The following is a 23,854-nucleotide window of genomic DNA, read 5'->3' as shown; positions in this document are numbered from 1 at the left end:
TTGAGCATATCCCATCTGAATTTAGAGGCCATCTAAAGATAATAGATTTGATGCATTGAACACTAGTGACCAAAGATCAGGGGACTTGAGGGCTGATATCAAGAGGACATGAGACATGAAGAAAGCAAAAGGTCATTTAAAAGACAGGACAGAAAGAAAAGACCCAAATGGATGGCAGAAGAGACTGAAACTTTCTCTTGAACATTACTGTTTTTGTTATTGTTGTTATTGTTAGGTGCCAGTGAGTCGGCTCCAACTCATAATACCTTATGCACAACAGAATGAAACACTGCTTGGTCCTGTACCAGCTTCATCATTGCTGTTACACTTAAGCCCATTGCTGCTGCCGCTATGCCAATCCTTCTCATTTTTGCTGACCCTCCACTTTACCATAGTGGTTATAAGTTGGGCTGCTAGCCTCAAGGTCAGCAGTTCGAAATGACCAGCTGTTCTGAGGGAGAAAGATGAGACTGTAAAGATTTACAGTCTCAGGACTGACTCCACGGCACACCATCACATCTACCACTTTACCAAGCATGATGTACTTCTTCAGGGATAATATATGTGAAGTAAAAGAGAGAAAGTGTGGCCATTCTGGCTTCTAAGGAGTATTGTGGCTGTACTTATTACAACACAGATTGGTTTTTCTGGCAGTCCATGGCACTTTTTAAAAAATATTTTATTGGGTATTGAGTGAGTGAAGGCATTCAGGACAGATAATCATTTTTACATTCAGCAGACCATTGTAATGATTACAATACCCTCCAGGCACACTTACCCAACAATATTTACATGTATATATATAATTTTTTTTTCTTTTGGTGTACACATACCACATTGGTTTAAATGTCCAAAGGGCACATTTTATAAGTCAGACTCCTATCCTCAGGCATGCTGCTTTTCTCAGTCCATGGGCCTAAATTCCACTGCTGTTCTGTCTCTCTAGGCCATAACCTCCACCACCTTCTCTGCTGTCGCCACTTTTCTGGACAGGATCCTTTACTCCTCTCATGTTCTTCCCTCTTATTGGTCCTAAGGTTCCCTGTTCCTGAAATGACAGACTAACTGCTCCATGGTACTTTTAATATTCTTCTCCAACACCATAAATCAAATGCATCAATTCTTCTATGTTTTTCGTTATTCATTGTCCAACTTTCACATGCATACAAGGCTATTGAAAATACCATGGCCTGGGTCAGGCACACCTTAGTCCTCAAACCGACATCTTTGCTCTCGAACACTTTAAACAGGTCTTGTGCAGTAAACTTGCCTAATGTAATACATCATTTGATTTCTTGATTGCTGCTTTCATAAGTGATGATAGTGGATCCAAGCAAGATGAAGTCTTTGACAACTTCAATCTTTTCTCCATTTATCATGATGTTATTTATTGATCCAGTAGGAGGAGTTTTGTTTTCTTTACATTGAGGTACAACCTATATCGAAGGCTGTAGTCTTTGATCTTCATTAGTAAATATTATGAGTCCTCTTCACTTTTAACAAGCAAGGCTGTGTTTTATCATCTGCATATCTCTGATTGTTAATGAGTGTTCTTCCAATTTCGATGCCATGTTCTTTTTCATATAATTCAGTTTCTCAGATTACAGTTGCTTGGCATGAAGACTGAATGAATATGGTGAAAGAATACAACCCTTGAGCACACCTTTCCCTTTAGTGTCTCCTTGGTCTGTACAATAACTGCCTCTTGAATATAGAGTAGTTCAAGTCAATGAAACAAATGATGACGAGAGAGAGCTGAACAGAAGATTTCAAAGAGTGCCTTGAGAACACAAAGTAAACTTTTTAATAATAAAATGTGCAAAGACCTAGAGTTAGAAAAGCAAAAGGAAAGTACACATTTAGCACTTCTCAAGCTGAAAGAACTGAAGAAAAACATTCATGCTTCAAGTTGCAATACTGAAGTACTCTTTTGGCAAAAAATTGAACAATGCAGGAAATATCCAAAGAAGAAGGAAGAAATATACATACAGAGTAACTGCACCAAAAATAATTGGTTAATGTTTAACCATTTTCAGGAGGTAGCATGTGATCAGGAACCGATGGTACTGAAGGAATGTTGCACAAAAGGCATTGATGAAAAACAAAACTTTAGAAATTGATGAAATAGCAATAGAGATGTTTCAACAAACTCATGCAGTGCTAAAAGTGCTCATTCATCTATGCCAAGAAATTTGGAAGCCAGCTACCTGACCAACCAACTGGAAGACATCCATATTTGTGCCAATTCCAAAGAAAGGTGATCCAACAGAATAAGCAGATTATTGACCAATACCAACAATATTACACACAAGTAAAATTATCCTGAAGACAATGGACAAATAGTTGCAGCAGTACATCCACAGGAAACTGCCAGAAAGTAAAGCAGTAGGTTTTGGTTTTCATATCCATATGGTGGAATGCTATAGAGTTGCAAAACACCACCAGGAAGTTTGCTGTAGAATATGGAAATATTACCAAGATATATTGCTAAGTGAAAAGAACAAGTTGCACACTATCCTATGTGTAAAAAATGGGAAACTGTTATAACACATAGAGTATAGTTTTATGTTTATAACACATGACTTAACAGAAACTAACAGTAATAATGCTGAAATAAGCAAAACTTATAGAACTGAGTAGTTAAAAAAAAGTTAATAGCAGTAAATTACCTGTTAACGAGAATTTAGTCTATGTATTTTTGTTTTGTTTTGTTTTAATCTAAATTTTTTGTATTTTGGATATTTTCCTGATTCAAAAAATAAAATTAATAACATAAAAAATATTTTACCCACTTTTATTGCTACAATCCGTTGCCAATGAATCAACTCGAATTGATGGTGATCCATGTGTGTCAGAGGAGATTGTCAGTGGTTTCAGAAGTAGATTCCCAGGCCTTTCTGTTGAGGTGCCTTGGGATGGACACCAACCTTCAAAATTTCAGTTAACAGCCAAGTGCATTAAGCATTTGCACTATTCAGGGATTGTTTGTTGTTGTTATGTGCTGTAGAGTCAATTCCAATTCATCGAGACCGTTCATAGGATTTCTGAGGAGCAGCTCAAACTGCAACTTTGTAGTTCAAACCAACCAGTGGTTCAGTGCTTATCCTACAGTGCCGCACCAGGACTCCACTACGGCAAACTTGAGAATCGATTCCAACCTGCATTTTCAACTTCATGCTGGCCATTTTCCTCTATGTGCTCAGTGCTTCAGCCACTTACAACTACTGGAGGGGCCATACTTGGGTGCAAAGTTACTTCCCTCCCCATTCTCTTTGCCACCTTTATGTCTTTCAAGACCTAGTTGTCTTTTTTATTTTCTTTTTTCTAAGGTTTTTATTGTGGATTGAGTGAAAATTTACAGGACACATCATCAGTTTCACATTCAGCCATTCATATGACTTGTTTCATTACATTGATTACAATCCCCTCAATACATCATCAGTCAACAGTGTTTCTCTCTATCCTCTTTGGCTTTTCTCCTTTTTTGGGGGGGCGGGGTGTGGGGGGGGAAACTTTGCCGTTTTGGAATTTACAGTCTCGGCTTTTAAGAAGGTTTTTGCATTTATCTGTGGATATCCAGGGCTCATGTATGCGATTACTAACAAGCATAACTGGATAATCAGATGAGGGACAGTTTGCTATGTCTGCTAGGTGGCTAAAGTCTGATCCTCAGAGCCTATGGTTTGGATGGTCTGCAACGCTTGGGCCCACAGGGCCTTGAACTCCTGGCCGGGTCTGCACAGTCTACCTCCGTTTCCCCCTTATTTATTATTTGTTTAGGGGACGCTGCCTGTCTTAGGCGGTCAGTGCGAATTCCTCCGTCTTACCGTAGTGGTTACGAATCGGGCTGCGAACCTTAAGGTCAGTGGTTCGAAACTACCAGTCGCTCCGCGGGAGAAAGATGAGGCTTTCTACTGCTGTAAAGATTTACACCCTCGGAAACCCTGTACAGGGTCACTATGGGTAGGACCCGACTCAATGGCACTTAACAACAACAACCTGTCATCTAAATTCATTGCAGCATGGCAATGGCTCTGTCTTAGGTTACTGAGGTTCCACGTGATTTTTTATTTTCTTTTTATTGAAAATTTTTATACTTAGAATTAGTCAGCTGGACTCAGTTTAGATGATTACAATTTTGTTGGCACCATCCAAAGCATCATGGTCAGGCCTGATGAAGGTGTTGACGTCAATGTTATTCATAGAGCGTCTTCACAGCCTATTTGATCTGGTGCTTGTTGGCTTTGATCACCACAATGAACACAATATGTTATTTTCAATCTTCTTCATGGCTGACTTAGTAGTCACAGGGAACTTGATGGCATGGTGGTCAAGCTTGTTTCTCCTGGGGGTGCTCTTCTGAGGATATTTGGGGTTGCCTTCAGAACCTCAGTATCTTGGGCTGCTGAAAGGTGGGTGATGTGCGGATCGTCTTCCTTTTTGTGTGTGTGTGGCTGTGGACGCCTTTCAGCACCGCCTTCTTAGCCTTCAACACCTCTGTTTTGGCTTCCATTTTAGGAGGGACAGGGGCTTCCTTCTTTGCTTTTGGTGCCATTTTCATAAAAAGCAACCTAGGCAACTTCTATGTGTGAGACATCTTTCCTGACCCACCCAAGCACTCACTTTAATGCATGCATAACTCTTTTTAGGTACTTCTGTATTAGAGTCCTAGTATGGTGCTGTGCATTAATGCGCTGGACTGCAAAGTCGGTTTGAATAGCAAGTGTGGCGGTTCAAGCTCACCAGTCACTCCTAGGAAACCCTAAACAGGGTCGTCATGGGTTAGAATTACACTTGGGCTCGACTACACTTAACAACAACAACTATTGCATTTATCATATTATATTGTAATTATCTGTTTACTTGCATGCTGCCTTAGGTAGTTAGCAGAACTATGTCCAGTTATTCCTTCTATCTCCATGGTTTAGTTCAGGGCATAGAGTAGGCATCTAATACCATCATCCATTAACCTTTTCATAAATGAATAATAATGAAATGATAAAGTATGTTTTTGCTTTTATTAGTTGCCGTCAAGTTGGTTCTGACTCATAGTGACCCCATGCACAACAGTATGAAACACTGCCCAGTCTTATGCCATCCTAACAACTGTTGTTATGTTTGAGTCCATTGTTGCTTCCATTGTGTCAGTCATCCTGTTGGGGGTCTTCCTCTTTTTGGTTGACTATCCGTTGTACCATGTATGTTATCATATGCCAGGGAGAGGTCCCTCCTGTCAACCTGCCCAAAGAACAAGAGATGGAGTCTCACCATTCTTGCTTCTAAGGGGTAGTCTGGTGTACTTCCAACACAGATTTGTTTGTTTTTCTGACAGTCATTGTACTTTCAATATTTTCCAACACCACAATTTAAATGCATCAATTCTATGGTTTCCCTTATTCATTGTCCAACTTACCTATGCATATGAGGCAATAGGAAATACTATGGCTTGGGTCAAGTGCACCTTAGTCCTCAAACTGACATCTTTGTTCTTAAATACTTTAAAGAGGTCTCGAGCAGCAGATTTGCCTGATGCAATATGTCATTTGATTTCTTGAGTGCTCTGTACATGAGTGTTGATTGTGGAATGAAGTCTTTGATAACTTCCATCTTCTATCCATTTTTCATGATGCTATTTATTATTCCAGTTGTAAGGATTTTTGTTCTGTTTATATTTACGTGCAAGCCATCTGAAGGCTGTAGTCTTTCATCTTCATCAATAAGTATTTGAAGTCCTCTTTACTTACAGCAAGCAACGTTATGTCATCTGCATATCGCAGGTTGTTAAAGAGTCTTTCTCCAATTCTGATACCAAGTTCTTCTTCATATAATCCAGTTTCTCTTCAGATTATTTGCTCAGCATACAGATTGAATAAGTATGGTGAAAGAATCCAGCTGTGAAGCACACCTTTCCTAATTTTAAACCATTCAGTATCTCCTTGTTCTGTTTAAACCACTATTCCTTACATCTTCTTTTGATGCTTCTTGCCACCTGTATTTCATATATCAGCAGGGTCACCCATAGTGAACAGAGCTCAGAGATGCTGTTAGGCCAAGACAAACAAGGAAGGATGGCCTGATGGTCTACTTTATTCTACATGGAATCCCCCATTAGTCAGAGTGGATTTGACTATAACTATCAACAACAAAAACATATCTAAGAATTCATTTATAATATTAACAATGGGACAGAGGGCTTACATGTTGGTTAAAATTTGGAAATGCCTAGAAATCCACATCCCCCAAACATTTCATATCTATAAGCCTTTTGGGTGGGTATCTGGTTTTGCACTTCATTGATACATGACAGTAAAAATGCTTCAGTTTTTTTCCACAGTAAGACCAAACAAAAATGATAATGTATGTTCTTTCAACTCGAAGCATCAATGGCTTCAACAAAACTTTTGTATATACAGCTGTGTCAGTATTTAGATACATATACATCTTAGTTGAATATTAAATACACACAGAATCAACACAAAGTTGATTTTACAGTTAATTTTAATGGGTGGGATAGATGATTAAAAGGGTGCCATTTCTGGGTTCATACTCCAAACCACATCATTAAATGATCTTAGAAGTTGTCTAAACTGTGTGTTTCACAATTTACAGGAAGGTCAGACTATGATTTTAAGTGGAAAATATAAAGGCCATTTTCTGATTTTGAGATTGAACTCCTAGGTGGCTCTAAAAGGTTTGTGGAAAAATGGAATAGAAAGATAATGACAGCTTTCCACGAACTTTTACAGGCCCACTCGTTCTATCAGTGGCTTTGATATCATTAGCAAATTGACTTCAAAGACTGTTAATTAGACCACTGTCCTTAAAACTTGCCTTATTATGCAGCTTAATGGAATTGATTAGTCTTTTAAAGTAAAATAAGGACTTTGTTTTTATTGTAAACATGTCTACATTACCCTGTAGATTGCCAAAAAATAGACATCGAAGCTTACATTCTTCAAATACAAAAAGAAAGAAAATAAATTAGTGACTGAAACTGGCAGATTTTCTTCTGCAGTTTTTCTTTGATTTCTAAATTTATATTTCACACCCTGGGGAGGGTAGTGCAGAGGGGTCTACTGTGCTTTAAATAAAGGCTGTCTTCTCGTTGTGCCAATTTACCGCTAGCTACTCAAGTCTGCTTCTTCAGCACAGATTTTCTTGATTTTGGGCTGTAGGAGATCAGAGATTTAAAAAGGAAGAAGGCTTCTCTCTGGATAGTTGAGCTTGTATTCACTTGAGTTTCCTTTACTTGGAAATGTCCATATTCTTTTTTGTATATGTGCAGATTTATAAATTTATTTGATAATTAGCTGTTAGTTTTCACCCACATTAACTGTCTGTAGGTTTTTGAAGATGGTGACAATGTGTAAAACTGGCTTGGTGAATCTTTTATGTTTTCTGGGCAACCACACATGGATACTGTATGGGGCATTTCTGATTCCTTTGGCCCAACTTTGTTGAGTTTGGTGTCAATGCGCACTTCTGATGCTCCCATTTCCTTCAAGGCAAATTTCCCAATCTCTTTGAGTGCTCGAGGGGCACGGGTTCTTGAAGCCTACTCCATTGATGCACTTGTGAATGTTGATGGTGTACTGTCTGGTCATCACTTCTTTAAAAGCAGAATGACCCTTCTTCTTGCCACTCCTCTTTGTGTAGCCATGGTGATGGAATCAGTTTGGAAAGGAAGAGTGCAAAGGATTGTAATTAAATATTCATATTCTTGATCAGGCACTGAAAACTTCATGAATAGCAGGGGAACACTGTCAGATAACACCAGAATATTAAACATTGAAACACGATGAAGGGCACTAGAATATAGTTAGATATAGTGCTGGAGGATAAGTCTTTCAGGTTGGAAGACACTCAAAATACTACTGGGTAAGAACTGCCTCCTGAAAGTAGAGTTGACTGTGATGATGTAAATGGAGTAAAGCTTTCAGGCCCTTCATTTGATGATAGGGCACAACTCAAAACAAGGAAAAACAGCTGTAAACATCCATCAATAATTGGAACATGGAATGTGCAAAGTATGGATCTAGGGAAATTGGAAACTTTCAAAAATGAAATGGAAAGCATAAACATCGATATCCTTGGCATTAGTGAGCTGAAATGGACTGGTATTGACCATTTTGAATCTGACAATCATGTGGTTTACTATGCCAGGAATGACAAATTGAAGAGGAATGGCATCACATTCAGCATTAAAATGAACATTTCAAGATCTATTATTAAGTACAATGCTGTCTGTGATAGGATAATATCCAAATGCCTACAAGGAAGGCACAATTATTCAAATTTACTTACCAACCACTAAAGCCAATGATGATGAAACTGAAGAATTCTAGCAACTTCTATAGTCTGAAATTGATCAAACATGCAATCAAGATGTACTGATCATTGCTAGTGATTGGATTGTAAAGGTTGGAAACAAAGATGAAGGAGCAGTCATAGGAAAATATGGTCTTGATGATAGAAACAATGCTGGAGATTGCATCATAGAATTTTGCAAGAACAATGACTTATTCATTGCAAATGCCTTTTTCAAACAATATGAAAAACAACTATACACATGGACCTCACCAGATGGAATACACAAAAATCAAATTGACTACATCTGTGGAAAGCAATGGTGGGAAAACTCCATATCATTAGTTAAAACAAAGCCAGAGACAGACTGTGGAACAGACAATTGCTCATCTGCAAGATCAGACTGAAGCTGAAGAAAATTAAAACAAGTCCATGAGAGCCAAAATATGACCTTGAACACATCCCACCAGAATTTAGACATCATCTCAAGAACAGATTTGATATATAAGGGGCTCCAAAAAGTTGATGGAAAAGTGGAATTAAGTGATAATGGGTTTTTTCCATGATTCTTGGAAGCTCCTCCATATGCACTAATTTCTTAGAGACAAATAGAATTTTGACTGGACTCATTTTGCCAGCTACAGACTTAATTTCTCTAATTGGAAAACGACTAAAAGTGCTTACTGATTTAACAAACTGCTGTTCGAGATTTAAAATCAAAATCCAAATACACAATTGAAAATAGACATTAACTAAGCTAGGCTTAATTCAGAACCCTTTAGATTAGAATTTACTGTGCAGAGAATTCAATTTGTATATGTTAAATGCAAATTTCTTATTAGTAAGTGTATGCCGGTGGTTAATTGACACTCCTTTTCTTTTCAGGTAGCCTATATATACAGAAAACTAGGAGGTACATTATGTCAAGAGAATGTTCAATGTGTACTGGAAAAGAATGTGTTTTGTGCTGTTGTTGGGTTGAATTCTCTGCTGTTGGTTGATTCTGTGTCTTTGTTGAGTTTCTTTCTGGTTATTCTATCCTTTTTCTAAAGTGGTGTATTAAAATTTCCCATTATTATTTGAAAAAAAAAAAAAAAAAAAAAAGAACAGATTTGAATTAGATACTATGATTGAAGACGAGAAGAATTGTGGGATGACATCAAGAACATCATACAGGAAGAAAGCAAACAGGCATTAAGAAGACCAGAAAGAAGAAAATGACCAAAACGGATGCCAGAAGAGACTCTGAAACTTGGTCTCCAGCATAGATATACTAAAGCAAATGGAAAAAATGAGGAGGTAAAAGAACTGAAGCGAAAATTTCAAAGGGCAGTGAGAAGACAAAGTCAAAAATTATAATGAAATGTGCAAAGATCCTAAGTTAGAAAACCAAAAGTAAGAAAACACTATTTCTCAAGCTGGGGGAACTGAAGAAAAAATTCTAGCCTCAACTTGCATGTTGAGGATTCTGTGGTCTCTGGTAGTGTAATGGTTATGAATCGGGCTGCTAACCTCAGAGTCAGCAGTTTGAAACTATCAGCTGTTCCGTGGGAGAAAGATGAGGTTTTCTGCTCCTGTAAAGATTTACAGCCTCAGAAACCCTGTACAAGGTCACTATGAGTCAGAACCGACTCCACAGCACATAACCACCTGGGAAAAATATTGAATGATGCAGAAAACATCAAAAGAAGATAGAAAAAAAAAGAAGAAGAAGATAGAAGAAATACACAGAATTACTGTAATTGGTTAATAGCCAACCATGTCAAGAGGTAGCATATGATCAAGAACGAGTGGTACTGAAGGAGGTTTATTTAAGGTGTACTGAATGCATCGGCACAGAACAAGGTTCTGGGAATTGATGGAATACAAATTGAAATCTTCCAACAAAGTGAAGCCACACTAGAGGCACTCACTCATCTATGGCAAGAAATTTGGAAGACTGCTACCTGACCAACTGATTGGAAGAGATTCATATTTGTGCCCATTCCAAAGAGAGGTGACTCAATAGAATGAGGAAATCATTGAACAATAGCATTAATATCACATGCAAGTAAAATTTTGCTGAAGATAATTTTAAAATCACTGCTATAGTACATTGTCAGAGAACTGCTAGAGGTCCAAGCCGGATTCAGACAGAGTAGGATGTGGAACGAGGGATATCATTACTAACAACAGATAAATCTAGGCTGAAAGGAGAGAATACTAGAAAGATGTTTACTTGTGCTTTATTAACTATGCAAAGTCTTTTCGATTTTATAGCTCATGACAAGATATGGACAACATTGTGGAGAATGAATATTCTGGAACACTTAATTGTATTCATGAGGAATCGGTACACAGATTGCGAGACAGAACAAAGGAACACTGAATGGTTTAAAATTAGTAAAGGTGTGTGCTGGGCTGTAATCTTTGCCCATACTTATTCAATCTGTATGCTGAGCAAATAATTTAAGAAAGTGGATTATATGATGAAGAACATGGCATCAGGATTGGAGAAAGACTCATTAACAACCCGCGATTTACAGATGATAGAATCTTGCTTGCTGAAAATTACCAGAACTTAAAATACTGGTGAAGATTAAAGACCACAGCCTTCAGTATGAGTTGTAACCTCAGTGTAAATAAAACAAAAATCCTCACCACTGGACCAAGATGTAACATCATGATAAATGGAGAAAAGATTGAAGTTGTGGAAGACTTCATTTTGCTCAGATCAACCATCAACACTTATGGAAGCAGCAGCCAAGATATCAAACAACATATAATATTAGGTGAATCTGCTGCACAAGACCCTTTAAAGTGTTTAGGAACAAAAATGTCAGTTTGAGGACTGAGGTGCGTCTGACCTAGGCCACAGTATTTTCAATAACATCATCTGCATGTGAAATGAAAGTTGGACAATGAATAAGGAAGACCATAGAAGAATCGATGCATTTAGTTATGGTGTTAGAGGAGAATATTAAAAGTACCATGGAGTGCCAAAAGAACAAACAAATCTGTGTTGGAAGAAGTACAGCAAGAATGCTCTTTAGTAGCCAGGATGACCAGACTTTATCTCTCATACTTCAGACATGTTATCAGGATGGGCCAGTCCCATCCTGATGGTATAGTGGAGGGTCAGTGAAAAAGATCAACACCCCTAATGAGATGGGCTGTCACAGATGCAGCAGCAATGGGCCCAAGTGTAGCAATGATAGTGAAGTTGCTGCAGGACTGGGCAGTGTTGCATTCTGTTCTACATAAGGTCACTATGAATCAGTACTGACTCGATGGCACCTAACAACATAATAATAAAATGTTAATATTGGTGAAATCAGTCTTTAACTAATAATCTGTTTTACTAGTTTGCAAACCTTTCTTGTCTTTACCACCCTACAGTAGTGGAAGAGTTAGGGATTGAGGTTACCTTTAGCTGTGATTGGTTTCTGGTACATATAACTTTCTTCCCTGGGCCTTCAGCTTCCTCTCTAAGGGGAAGTCATGACTTCTAGAGAGGGAATCAGGGAACTTTATCCCTAAGTAGACTGGTAGCGTAGTGGTTACGAGTCAGGCTGCTAACCTCAAGGTCAGCAGTTCAAAACTAACAGCCCTTATGAAGGAGAAAGATGATGTTTTCTGCTCCTGTGAAGATTTACAGCCTCAGAAACCCTATAAAGGGTCGCTATGGATTGGAACCAACTCCATGGCACAACACCACCACCACCATAGACACCTTCTTGAGAGCATGGTGGTTCCATACGAGAAGCACTGGACTGAGAATACCTGCTTGGCAGTTCAAGCCTGCCAGCCACTCCTTGTAAAGGGTTGCTAGGAATCAGAACTTCCTCGCTGACAGTTAACAACAGGGAGCTTCTCCTCTCTCAAAGTGGAGAAGCAAGAGTTTATGTTGGTTCTGTTCGTTTATATCTTTCTCCATAATGAAATTGGCTTTCAGCAGCTTGTGACAACATAACCCAAGTCAATAGAGCATGGGGTGGAGTTGAGTCTGACACAGGGAGACTCCATGTACATCAAAGTAGAACTCTACTCCATAGGGTTTTTTTTTCAATGGCTGATTTTTTGGAAGTTGCAAAGTGAGTCTTTTCTTCTGAGGTGTCTCTGATTGAACTCCAACCTCCAACCTTCTAGTTAGCAGTTGAGCGTGTTAACTGTGCTACTCAGGGACTCTTGAGATAACAATCCTGGTGGAACTGATTAAATTTCCCAAGTTTTTTGGATACTTGGAAGAGGAAGAATCTCAGGGGCATTTGGAAGGCAGCAGGAAAGAGGAAAGGTAGAAGAAAGAACAAAAGATTACCAAGCACCTTCTATATATTTTGGAGTCCTGGTATGGCACTGTGGGTTAATGAGCTGGGCTATAAAGTCAGTTTGAAACTCAAGGTCGGCGGCGGTTCAAACTCACCAGTCACTCCTTGGGAATCCTATACAGGGTTGTTATGAGTTGACACTGACTAACACTACAAACTGAGGAAAAGATCATCCTAGAAAAAGTCTCCAAGTAGGCAACTTTTAAATTGTTCCTTTTTCCAAGTTCTGGATCATCTCGTTCCATCATTAACATTTTAGAAGGGTTTTAGTATTAGGAAGTTTTTGATAATTTCTCAACTTAATGTCACTCCTCCTAGGGAATCTACTATTTCATAGGAAATTTTGGCCAAAAATGCATTGACAAGTCTCTACAAAATACATTTGAGAAGAGAACATTTGTTTATTTAGTAGGGTGTTCCTACTTCCATATTAGTCTGGGTTTCTCTGTAAAAACAAGTTTCTTGGGTCTAGTTTTTAATTCCCACACTATTTCACTTTTACTCTAGGGGAAGAGAAGAATTCCTTTCTAGGAGATGGCCCTTTCCTATATACGCCAGATACTTGGCTTAATTTTCTGTAAAGATGTTTTTGATTTCCAGTAGTGAAAATGTCAAAAGTTCACCCTAAATGTATCATTAGGAGTCAGCCCATCCACTGTATCATTGTCAATGCATTTATCCCGATCTTACCTGACATACTAAACATATAGTTCTGCTCAAAGAAATTAAAAAACATAATAAAACCACAATTCTTCTAAAAAGTGAATGTCATTAATACATTTGGAATACTTTAAAAATGTTCAATGTACATTGGGTATTTTTGTATATATGTTCTAATATTGAAAAGAGACTTTCTTAAGCAAAATACTTGAGCATCTGAGCCCTCATGTGAGGTCACATAAGAGGAGCATTGGTGGAAAAGCATCTTTTATTTTTATGAATTTATATAACAGACATGATTAATATAGTTTATCGGGCTGTAGAACACACCACCTTAGGTTTGGCCATAATCTCAAATCCCCTGCTCTCATGGGGACTGTGATTAATGAGCCATTATGGTAAAGAAATCAGAACATATCTAAATAAGCTGAAGTGATAAGAAGAATACAGGAGGGGCTACAAAGGCAAGAAGTGACTGGCTTACAAGCTTTCAAGAGGGAATCTAGATCCAGAGGGCATGGAGGGAGGTGGAATCTCCACTGAGTAGTATCCAATCTGTCTAGGAAGGGCTGATGAAAGGAAATGCAGGTAGATTTCTTGTGATACAATAGTTAATAATTGTTATCAGGACTGATTATGAGGGTTGGAACTATAAAGGTAGACATTTTGTAGCAAGGAGGGGAGTGGTTAACTTTGCAGTCTAGGAGCAGAGTTTCCTGGGACCATCAAGGGAGAAGAGCTGAGAGCAGGACCCTACCCAGAGAAGTACTAACGCCAGAGATAGAGGCAGAGACGATGATGTGGAGAGATGGAGCGGCTCGGGACTCTAGACCCAGAGAGGGAGAGGGGCTGTGTGCTGATGTGACCCAGGGGAAGCTTACATGGTATACCCTTTGGATGGTTGATGATGCATGGAGGGGATTGTAACCATGGCAATGAAATGATATGCAATAGAATGAATGTAAAACTAATGTTCTCCCATGTAAACTATCACATAATTCACAATAAAACATTTAAAAAAAAAAAAAAAGAATACAGGAAAAGAAAAAACCCACATGCCCAAGGGAGTATTTACTTCTGAGGTTGAAGCTATTCATGGAGACAGTAAGCATTACTCTTTACTCTCACAAATATTCCCTTGATTTTCTAACAGACACCCACCCAGCACCTGCACCTGCAGGGTGACCAAAAGTAGGACATGATTGCAGTTTAACAGTTTAACAGTCTAATGTTGTAGGATAAGCTGCACTGTAGGATAGGGAATGGACTTCCAATTGTAAGGTCAGCAGTTCAAACCCATCAGTCGGAAACTCGTTGGAAGCTCTGTATACAGAGTTGCTATGAGTTGGAACTGACTAGAAGGCACTTAACAACAAGGTAAGGAACCCTAGTGGCAGCGGTTAAAGTGATCTGCTGGGAACAAAGTCAAACCCACCAGTTGCTCTCCAATAGAAAGATGCTACACTTCTACTTTATCCTATAGGGTTGCTATGAGTTGGAATCAACTGGATGGCAACACATTTGCTTGGGTACCTAAAGGGTATAAAACATATCACCATTCAGGCAAATCTTACCACAGAACACACCCTTAGTTATCAGTTCCAAAGTCCTGCCACCTCCTGTCTGAACACACACACGTCTGAACTCACATGTCCTGTGTGTATAGGGAGCTGCAGACTGGGGCAGGACCCTCCCTCCTGAGGAGCAATCTGCCTGAAGATGTCAGAGCAACTCTAATGAGGTGTAACTCCATTCATTCTGTTGGGATCTTACTGATAGCACTATGTGCTGCTTCCCCGTCCTCCAGTTTCTAGAGAGAAAATACCCTTTTTCAAAGGGATATTTGGGAGGTCCTAATATGGAATTCTTGACATGTAAGAGTTTTCTCTCTTCCCCACTGCCACGGCTATTTCCCCTTCCCCTCAAGTCTCTATCTGCATGTTTATCCTTTACCCAATTTTCTCATAGTTTGGGACTGTCAACCTAAAATTAGAGCCTGGAATTCAACGGTGTTATACAATCATGTCCTTTAGATTTAATTTTTTCAATTATTTCTCTTCACTGCAAAGGGACACATTTTATATGTTTTTAAGTCTTTCAAAGAACATAGTTAACCTCACCACGAGTACAGTATAACCTCACATTCTCTTTCTGTTGAGTTTAAAGCTTACATGAAGCTCCACAGTGCAGCTGGGTGAACCCTTGCTTTAGAAAAACAGAAGGAACAAAGGCATGACAAAACTCCTGGGAGCAAGCAGCACATGGGATCTTTGGTGATTTTCTCTTAGGACTTTGACAATTGTATTTTTCTTGAAACAAGGAAAGAAAAGAACAGAAAAGATAATCCAGCTTACATACAAACACTATTTTCAGGGTTTGAGGATAATCCAGAACAGTCATTTTTAATGAAAAAGGAATGGATTCCCTTCCCTGATTTGCATATTCCTAGCCAAGATAAACTGTTCGAAACTGCCTTGAGTTCATTCCACAGATGGAAACCAGCAAGTAGGGTAATTAGCTACACATTCACAAGGACTTTCATAAGACACTTCATTCTAAATAAGAGATAGTGTCCAATATACTCCACGGAGCATGCTCCTAAGAGCCCCATATTCCAGTACACATGCATTTGCCCTTACACCAAGCCCGCCCCAACCCCTGCACCTCGAGCCGCCTCAATTCGCTCAGCTTCCACTACAGTTAGCAGAGAGCATGCGCTCAGCCATCCAGCTTCTGTGGCGCTCAGCCATAAAGCTTCCAAAGAGCATGCACAAGCAGACCTCGAAATCAGCCTGGCCTCTGGGACACAGCTAGCTCCGATAGGACCCCTGCCCCCTCAACACCCCCTCTGGGCAGGCAGGCTGCCCTCATTTCTTCTCAAACTCCAGTCTCTCTGGATAACAGACATCTCTTGGGGGTACAGACTGCTGTGCTGAACTACAGTTTTCAAATGATCTAATGCTCTCTTGGTTTTCTGGCTTTTTATTTTGTTTTTACTTCTTGTCGTTGCAAGTGGAAATTGTGCTTAAGCCAAATCTGGAAATGTAAAACTTTAACTTCAAAGCCATTCTTTGATAAAACATCAAAACAGCCCAGAGCAGACCTCTGTAGTCTATAATTCTGCAGATAATTAACGGAGACACAGTGCTGAAGTTGCACTGGTGGTCTCAGGGTCTTTGTGTCTCAGTCTTGGAGAATTTTCCTGTCCATTTTAATGGGCAGATGGACCTGGATTTCTGCTTGGTCTTGCAGAAGGTCTGAGCATGTTGTGTGAACCTCACCCCTTCTTTCTCTGGGCCTGGATCTTCTTCCGAGTTCCTACCTTTCTGCATGTAGAGTAGCAGCATGCTTTGTGCCAACACTGTCAGTTTTGGTGCTATGTGATTGAACTGAATCCATAAACAGGATGGTGCTCGGCTTTCTACTGGACCCGTCCCCTGACTACAATCTTGCGCTCCTCTTCCATCTCCCAACCTTCAAACTTCCAAGTCACTGCACTCTTTTCCTTGAGTCAAGCCCCACTCTGAATCCCTAGCATTTTCTACTCCCCACCCACATGCATTGCCCAATCATCAAGCCACATCTCCCTTAACATTTGAAAACTCACCTTAAAGCCCACCACCTCCTCCAAGCAGCCTTCCCTTATTAAATGGGGATGAAGGAACCTCCGAAACATGACTGACAAACTCCCAGTAAACAAGAATGCACACACACCCCTCAAAACGAACATAGACACTCACAAAAAAGAGAAAATTACACATTCTCTACTTTTAGATTGTATGTTCCTAAGGGGGTAAGGGGAGTCCTGGTGTGGTGCTGTGAGTTAATGTACAAAGTTGTTTGAACTGCACAGTCGGCGGTTCAAGGTCACTAGCTACTCCTTGGAAACCTTATACAGGGTCGCTATGGGTCGGAACCTACTCGAAAGCACTTAACAACAACAAGAAGGGGGTAAAGAGATCAACTTTATAACCAATTAATCATTTCAGACACTGGGTATTTTTTCGCATTCTCTGGGACTACTCAGCAAAAGCACTCCTCTTTGTCTACTTTTCCTACAGATCCTATATTTGAAACCTCCCATTTCTTCTCAGCTTCTTGAAGACCTAACTAAAGGGAATACCTATTCACCAATGGGTGGCACAGTGGGTTAAGCACTGGGCTGCTTACCGCAAGGTCGGTGGTTCAAACCTACCAACCACTCCTCCTGAGAAAGATGAGACTGTCTGCTCTTGTAAAGGTTTACGGTCTTGGAAATGCTATGGAGCACTTCTACTCTGTGCAATAGCGTCTCTATGAGTCAGAATTGACTCCGCGGCAGAGGGGTTGGATAAGGTAAGGTGATCCTCACACTCCTTTCCAGCTGGTATATCACACAATCCAGGAAGAACCTATATGGAGCTTTAGCAAATGTCTTAGCCACCAAGTTTTCTTACAGGGAAGCCTTAATGAACTCTTGATGTCTATCCACTGGCTGGGTTGGGATATAGGGTTAAAGCCTTCTAGAGAAAGCTTTTCTGAAAGAACCAAGGGCAAAGACTGCTGACAAGAGTGTGTCCTGTTTAAAATAAAGCTTTTGAAGAGCACAGGGCCTGTTAGAGGTCATTGGGGCTGTGACAATCACATTAGGGAATAGAAACAGACAGATTTGTTCTCATAAATGGTGCCGTCTTGGGTTGGTGTCAACGCCACTGTGGAGAGGTGAGAGACTTGTGGCAAAAATGACCAGAACAAGGAGAAACACATGATGGAAAGGCAATAGCTGGCAATTAGAACATGGCCACCAAACACCACTGCCATATAAGCTTGCTAGCTACAAAGCCACAGTGTGCAACCCTGAAGCCAAACATTATCGATTTTGTGGTTATAAAACGTACCTTCAACTGCAGAGCTCAGTTTTATGACACCTTGAATGAAAACAAAAAGTGGAGGTTATAGAAAGGACCCAAATGACCCTTTTCAGTCTTCTCATAACACACATGCTTCAGATTGGGAGTTTTTGTTGGCATTTCCAGAATTGAACTAAACAAATGTCAATTTGAAAAAAAAAAAAAAAAAAAAAAGAAAGAAAGAATTTTCAGTCCTTGATTAGATCTCATGGGTGACTTCATTTCACTACTAAAACCATTTTGGGGAAATTGTTCACTTAAGAAAAGGGGATCTGACATGTTTTTGGATGAGGCAAAGGCCAAGTCTGTCTAAGTATTTCTGGATATGCTGGATAATGGATTGATCCATTTCTACAATGAGACACCGGCATTCAGTACTGAGATCATTTGAGGATTGTTGGGATAGTGCTTGTGCTGAAATGCATTTCCAGTTGCCATTGGTTCTGACTCATAATGACTCCATGTGTGTCAAAGCAGAACTACTCTGTAGGATTTTCAGTGGCGGATATTTGGACATAGATCACTGTTTGCCTTTCTTCCAAGCACCTCTGAGTGTAATGAAACTTCCAGCCTTTCGGTTAGCAATCTTTGTTAGCACTGAGGGTCTGACGAACTGATTCCGGGAAACTAGACATTCACAGCTGTACCCTGACACACGTGAGGCCAGAATTGGCCAGATGGCAACTGGGGGTGAAATGTGCAACTGGTGGTCAGAAACCATGGTGTTACCTGGCAACTGTCTTCTCTGAGATGGTATCAGCCCCAGGTAATTTTCTTTGTCAACTGTGTGTTCAGTTTTCCCACTGCCTGAAGGTAAAACAGAGTAATATCAAGCTGTTCATGAAGATACTATTATTGCCCTTGACTGAAGATTCATGTGCGTTTGGTGAATTTATAGGTGAAAATACTAAACTACCATACATTTCGTGTTATTAAGTGCCTTCAAGTCAATTCCAACTCATAGCAACTCTGTACAGGGTTTCCAAGGAGCAGCTGGTAGGTTTGAACTGCCACTTGGTCTTTCAAAGTCCAGTACTTATTCTATAGCAGCACACAAGGAGTCCTAATATAAATTGTTGTTAAGTATTAAATTGGTTCCTACTCAGAGTGACCCTGCTATACTTTTTTCTGCCAATGGCCATTTGGATATTTATATCATTTGCAAGACATAGAAAATTGTCATCTTAAAAATTAGCCTGCTATATATATTTGGTCAAACATTTAATTAACTGGCCCCTGATGGATTGACCAAGTGGCAGCATCAACGGACTGAAGCATGCAACAGTAGTGAGGTTGGCCCAGGATCGGACAGTGTTTCGTTCTGCTGTGCATAAGGTCGCTATGAGTCAGTACCGTCTCGATGGCACCTAACAACAATAACAACAACAACAACAATGGAGTCCTGGTGTGGTGCTGTGGGTTAATGAGCCAGACTGCAAAGCCATTTTAACTGCAAGGTTGGCAGTTCAAGCTCACCAACTACTCCACGGAAACCCTATACAGGGTCGTTATGGGTCAGAAATTACTCCATGGCATTTAACAACAACAAGAATGGAGTCCTAGAGTCCCGGTGTGGTGATGTAGGATAAAGCATTAGACTGCAAGGTTGATTCGAACAACAAGGTCAGTGGCTCAAACTTACCAGCTGTTCTTAGGAAACACTATACAGGGTCGCTATGAATCAGAACTGACTACAGGGTTGCTATGAGTCGGAACCCACTCGACGGCACTTAACAACACCAACAATGGTGCTTCAGGATAATGTGCTGGACTACAAGGTTGGTTTGAATTGAAAGGTTGCTGGTTCAAACTCACAAGCTGCTCTTGGAAATCCTATACAGGATTGCTATGAGGCAGGACCCACTTGACAGCACTTAACAGTAACAACAATATGATGGCTGGAACTGTGATTGCCTTGGCAGGGCCACACCAAATGATTTTGTGGACTTTATATGGCCTTTGGGCTGGATGTTCCCTACCCCTGCTGCATAAGGCTTCCCAGGTGTGGCTGGTGGATTTGGGCCACCGACCTTACAGTTCAAACCGACCTTGTTTAATCATTTATTTTTTGTAATTCATGGTTATAAAAAATATAATATTCCCAAACTGTGATAGCCATAATACTTTAGGCTGAGCAAAAAATTCTATGATTTCATTAACTGAAATTCTGTTTCTCTATCAAACTGGAGTAGTTTCAAAAGAAAAATGAAACACAATCCTCTTAATACTGGTAAACAAAATTGATATCAGCATGAACGCACACTAATTCCAACAGATTATGTTCACTAAGAAACAGACTTGCTCTTCATGATCTTTCTGAAAAAGTTATTTTTAAGTTACCCATTGAATTTCATCTTTCCTGCGGAACCAGTGGAATCTAGGAAATGTGTAAGAATGGATTCCACAGGGGAAAACTATGCATATATCCACCATATACATGAACATATGTACATGTTTATTATAAATCTTACTGACAAAAAGGATCTCTAGCACACAATTTACAAACAATATAAAATATACTGCATTCATTATTGCAAATTCTATATGTCCAATTATTTCTCACTGAATACTTTTTTCGTTTTGGCTAAACTCTTGTATCTATGGCCAACTTATGGCTGTAATTCAACAGTTATTTGACAAAATCATATACTGAGTTGCATCCCAATTTGTCTTTTTCCCCAATAAATTTACTGCTATTAAATCTGGGGTGTGATAATGCTAAAGGAGTCTCATCTTGATATAAATTATATTCATTCCATTAAAAACCTCTTTCAGCTTCAACATTATATTTCAAGCTGATATCTTGATGTCACTGAACCTGGAGTTGGGAAGAGAGGCAAAGTGGCACATGAGTAGGCAAGTGCTGAGTTTTAAGTACCATATTTTTTGTATATGATGCATTCACATAAATAGCATTCACACCTATGCAATGCACATAGCAGGCACAGGTAACTAACACACTAGGGAGTTAATGGTTTTCAAAAAATGTGCAATGAGTATGTTATTTGTTTAAATGTAACACTTATTACTTTTGTCTCTAATATAATTTATTTAGTTTGACGTTTCTATGCAGTTTAATTTGCAATAATTGTTATGTTTAACAACTGGCTCCTAAATTCCTGGAAATGTAGTGATTGGCTCTTACAATCTGGTGTGGGTGCTCTTACAATGTACTCACTCAAGCACATTACTGTCCTAACTGATATTTCTTTCTATCAGGCCCAGAGAAGAAAATATTGAACTGTGGATATTTACAAATGAGATTAAAATTCCAATGAACAAGCTATATCTTAGTAAGTTTAGCATTTACTATTATTTTGCCTGTGATTTTAAAAATACACTATAACAGAGCACCTTGGGAATAGCAGTCATTGATGATCAACGAGGAGCACAGCCTAAGTAGATCTGGCATTCTCTGGATCAGGCAACTAAGCTAGGAGGCAAAGTTAGACAAAAGTCGCTGACTTATCAAGCAGTGATCTCATTTATTCAAACGGCAAGAAACCAAGTTATAATATTAGTTATTTCATCAATATTCATTTTTATAAATAAATGGTATCCGTGTTACATCAATTTTAGATTTGAGAGCGTTACAGCAGCTCTTGATCCATCGTTGAAGAAACCAAGGCCACTTGGAGAGGTGAAACAGAGTTTCAGATTTTATTAAGCCGGCTGGCTCAGAGGAGCTACTTTCTCCAGATTCTCAGCCCCGAACATAGGGTAGTGCAGACTTATATGGGGTCAGAATCAGGGAGTGGTTAGGTTGAGGACCTGTTTGAAGACAAGAGGGACACCAGAGGATTGGTTCTGCTCAGTAACCTGATTAACATTCTAGTTTGACTCCTGGGCAGAAAAGATTGGTCCCACTCAGTAACCTGATTAACATTTTAGCTTGTCTCCTGGGCAGAGAGGGCAGTGAATGTTTTTACCTTTTCCTTTTCATCAGAAAATACCACTGAAATGAAAGGACAACCATTAAAATCTAACCAAAAACTTGTGGGAGATGGGAGTGGGGATGGAGTGGAGTTCCACAATGTAGTTATTGAGTTAGGAAAAAAGGTAAGTTAAACAACAAATAAAAGGTCGATTTTAGAACTCTAATTGTAAATATTTAATTAAAAACATTATTGATTCATTGGCTCTATAGAGACTAATCCTTATTTTTTAAACTCAAAATTAAGCTTTTCTCTATAGTAGGGTGATGGTGGTGGTGGTTATGTGCCGTGGAGTCGGTTCTGACTCACAGCGACCCTGTACAGAGTTTCCGAGGCTGTAAATCTTTACGGGAGCAGAAAGCCTCATCTTTCTCATGTGGAATAGCTGGTAGTTTCGAACTGCTGACCCTGAGGTTAACAGCCCAATTTGTAACTACTATGCTACCAGAAGGTCGCTATGGGTCAGTACCGATTAAATGACACCTAACAACAGCAACCACAACCCTACCAGAGCTCCTTACGGAAAATTATAGAAAGGGGAAATTTATGATTTATCTTAAAATGTGAAGATTTAAGAAATGATTGATGTTGATGTTAAAAAGCTACACATAGTACTGCTGACTTCTGAGACACACAGTAGACATTGGCATTGCTTTGAATTCAAGGAAAGCCATAGCACAAACACATACATATATATTTGTTGTTGTTTTTAATTGCAGTCCTGTTGGTTCCGACTCAGTAACCCTGTGTAAGTTTTCTGAGGAGCTACTGGTGAGTTTCAACCACCGACCTTGTAGTTCAAATAGACCTTTTAACCCTGGGCTTATCCTCCAGAACCATACCAGGACTCCTATACACACACACAATGCAAGTGTGGTAATGCCATACCATAAGCACTAGATTTTGAATCACAAGGTCTGTGGTTTGAGGCTGCCAGTTGCTCTACAGGAGAAAGATGAGGCAAGATTTAAAAGCCTCAGAAAAACCTATACAGGGTCGCTATGAGTCACAACTAACTCCATGGCACTTAACAACAACAACACACAAACAATGGATCCCAGCATACCCCTCTTTTAATTCTTAGTCCGCAGAAGTATTTCAAAATAAAATAGAAGAAAAAAGAAATCAACTGTTCTTCTCTTAACTCGATGTCTTTGTTGTTGTTGTTAAGTGATGTTGAGTTGCTTCTGACTCATAGGTAGCCTGTATAGGGTTCACAAGGAATGTCTTGTGGGTGTGAACCACCAATCTTGAGGTTAGTCGTCCAGCGTTTAACCTACAGGGCCACACTTGTTGTTAAGTGCTATTGCGTCAGTGCCGACTCATAGTGACACTGTATAGGGTTTCCAAGAAGCAGCTGGTGGGTTTGAACCACCGACCTTGAGGTTAGCAGTCCAGTGCTAATCTTACAGGACATAATTCCTAACCTTTGGGCGATGCATATAGACAATGTCTGTTACCATCAGTACCAGGTATGCTATCTGTAACAGTCCTCCAGTTCCAAAATTATTCCACCCCCTTTCAGACCTTTTTCACCTAAAATAAATTTCAACTGATCTAAAATAATTCATAAGAGAAAGGGTCAGATTAAAATAATTCATGCTAATGTGTGACTAATTAAGGAACATGAAAGCACTGGGCCACAAGGTCAATTTGAATAGCAAAGTTGGCAGTTCAAACTCACCAGCTGCTACCTGGTGAAACCTTATACAGGGTTACTATGGGTTGGAACTTAACCATAGCAAAACCTTAGTGA

General features: G+C 39.5%; 1 protein-coding gene across 7 annotated transcripts in view; it reads right to left on the bottom strand.

Moving 5' to 3' along the window:
• DLGAP1 (discs, large (Drosophila) homolog-associated protein 1) overlaps positions 1-23,854 on the bottom strand; it is a 461,019-nt gene that overhangs the window by 151,763 nt on the left and 285,402 nt on the right. For 4 of the 7 annotated variants that reach the window (XM_006867257.1, XM_006867263.1, XM_006867259.1 and 1 more), the window contains exon 5: positions 18,152-18,181. The exons of the other annotated variants lie outside the window; for them this stretch is intronic. In XM_006867257.1, the coding sequence (XP_006867319.1) occupies positions 18,152-18,181 (30 nt within the window). The remainder of the gene's footprint in view (positions 1-18,151; positions 18,182-23,854) is intronic. 7 annotated transcript variants of the gene reach the window in all.

This window comes from Chrysochloris asiatica, unplaced genomic scaffold (assembly GCF_000296735.1).
Source record: "Chrysochloris asiatica unplaced genomic scaffold, ChrAsi1.0 scaffold00103, whole genome shotgun sequence".
NCBI lineage: Eukaryota > Metazoa > Chordata > Mammalia > Afrosoricida > Chrysochloridae > Chrysochloris > Chrysochloris asiatica.
This window is presented reverse-complemented; position numbering and strand designations above follow the sequence as displayed.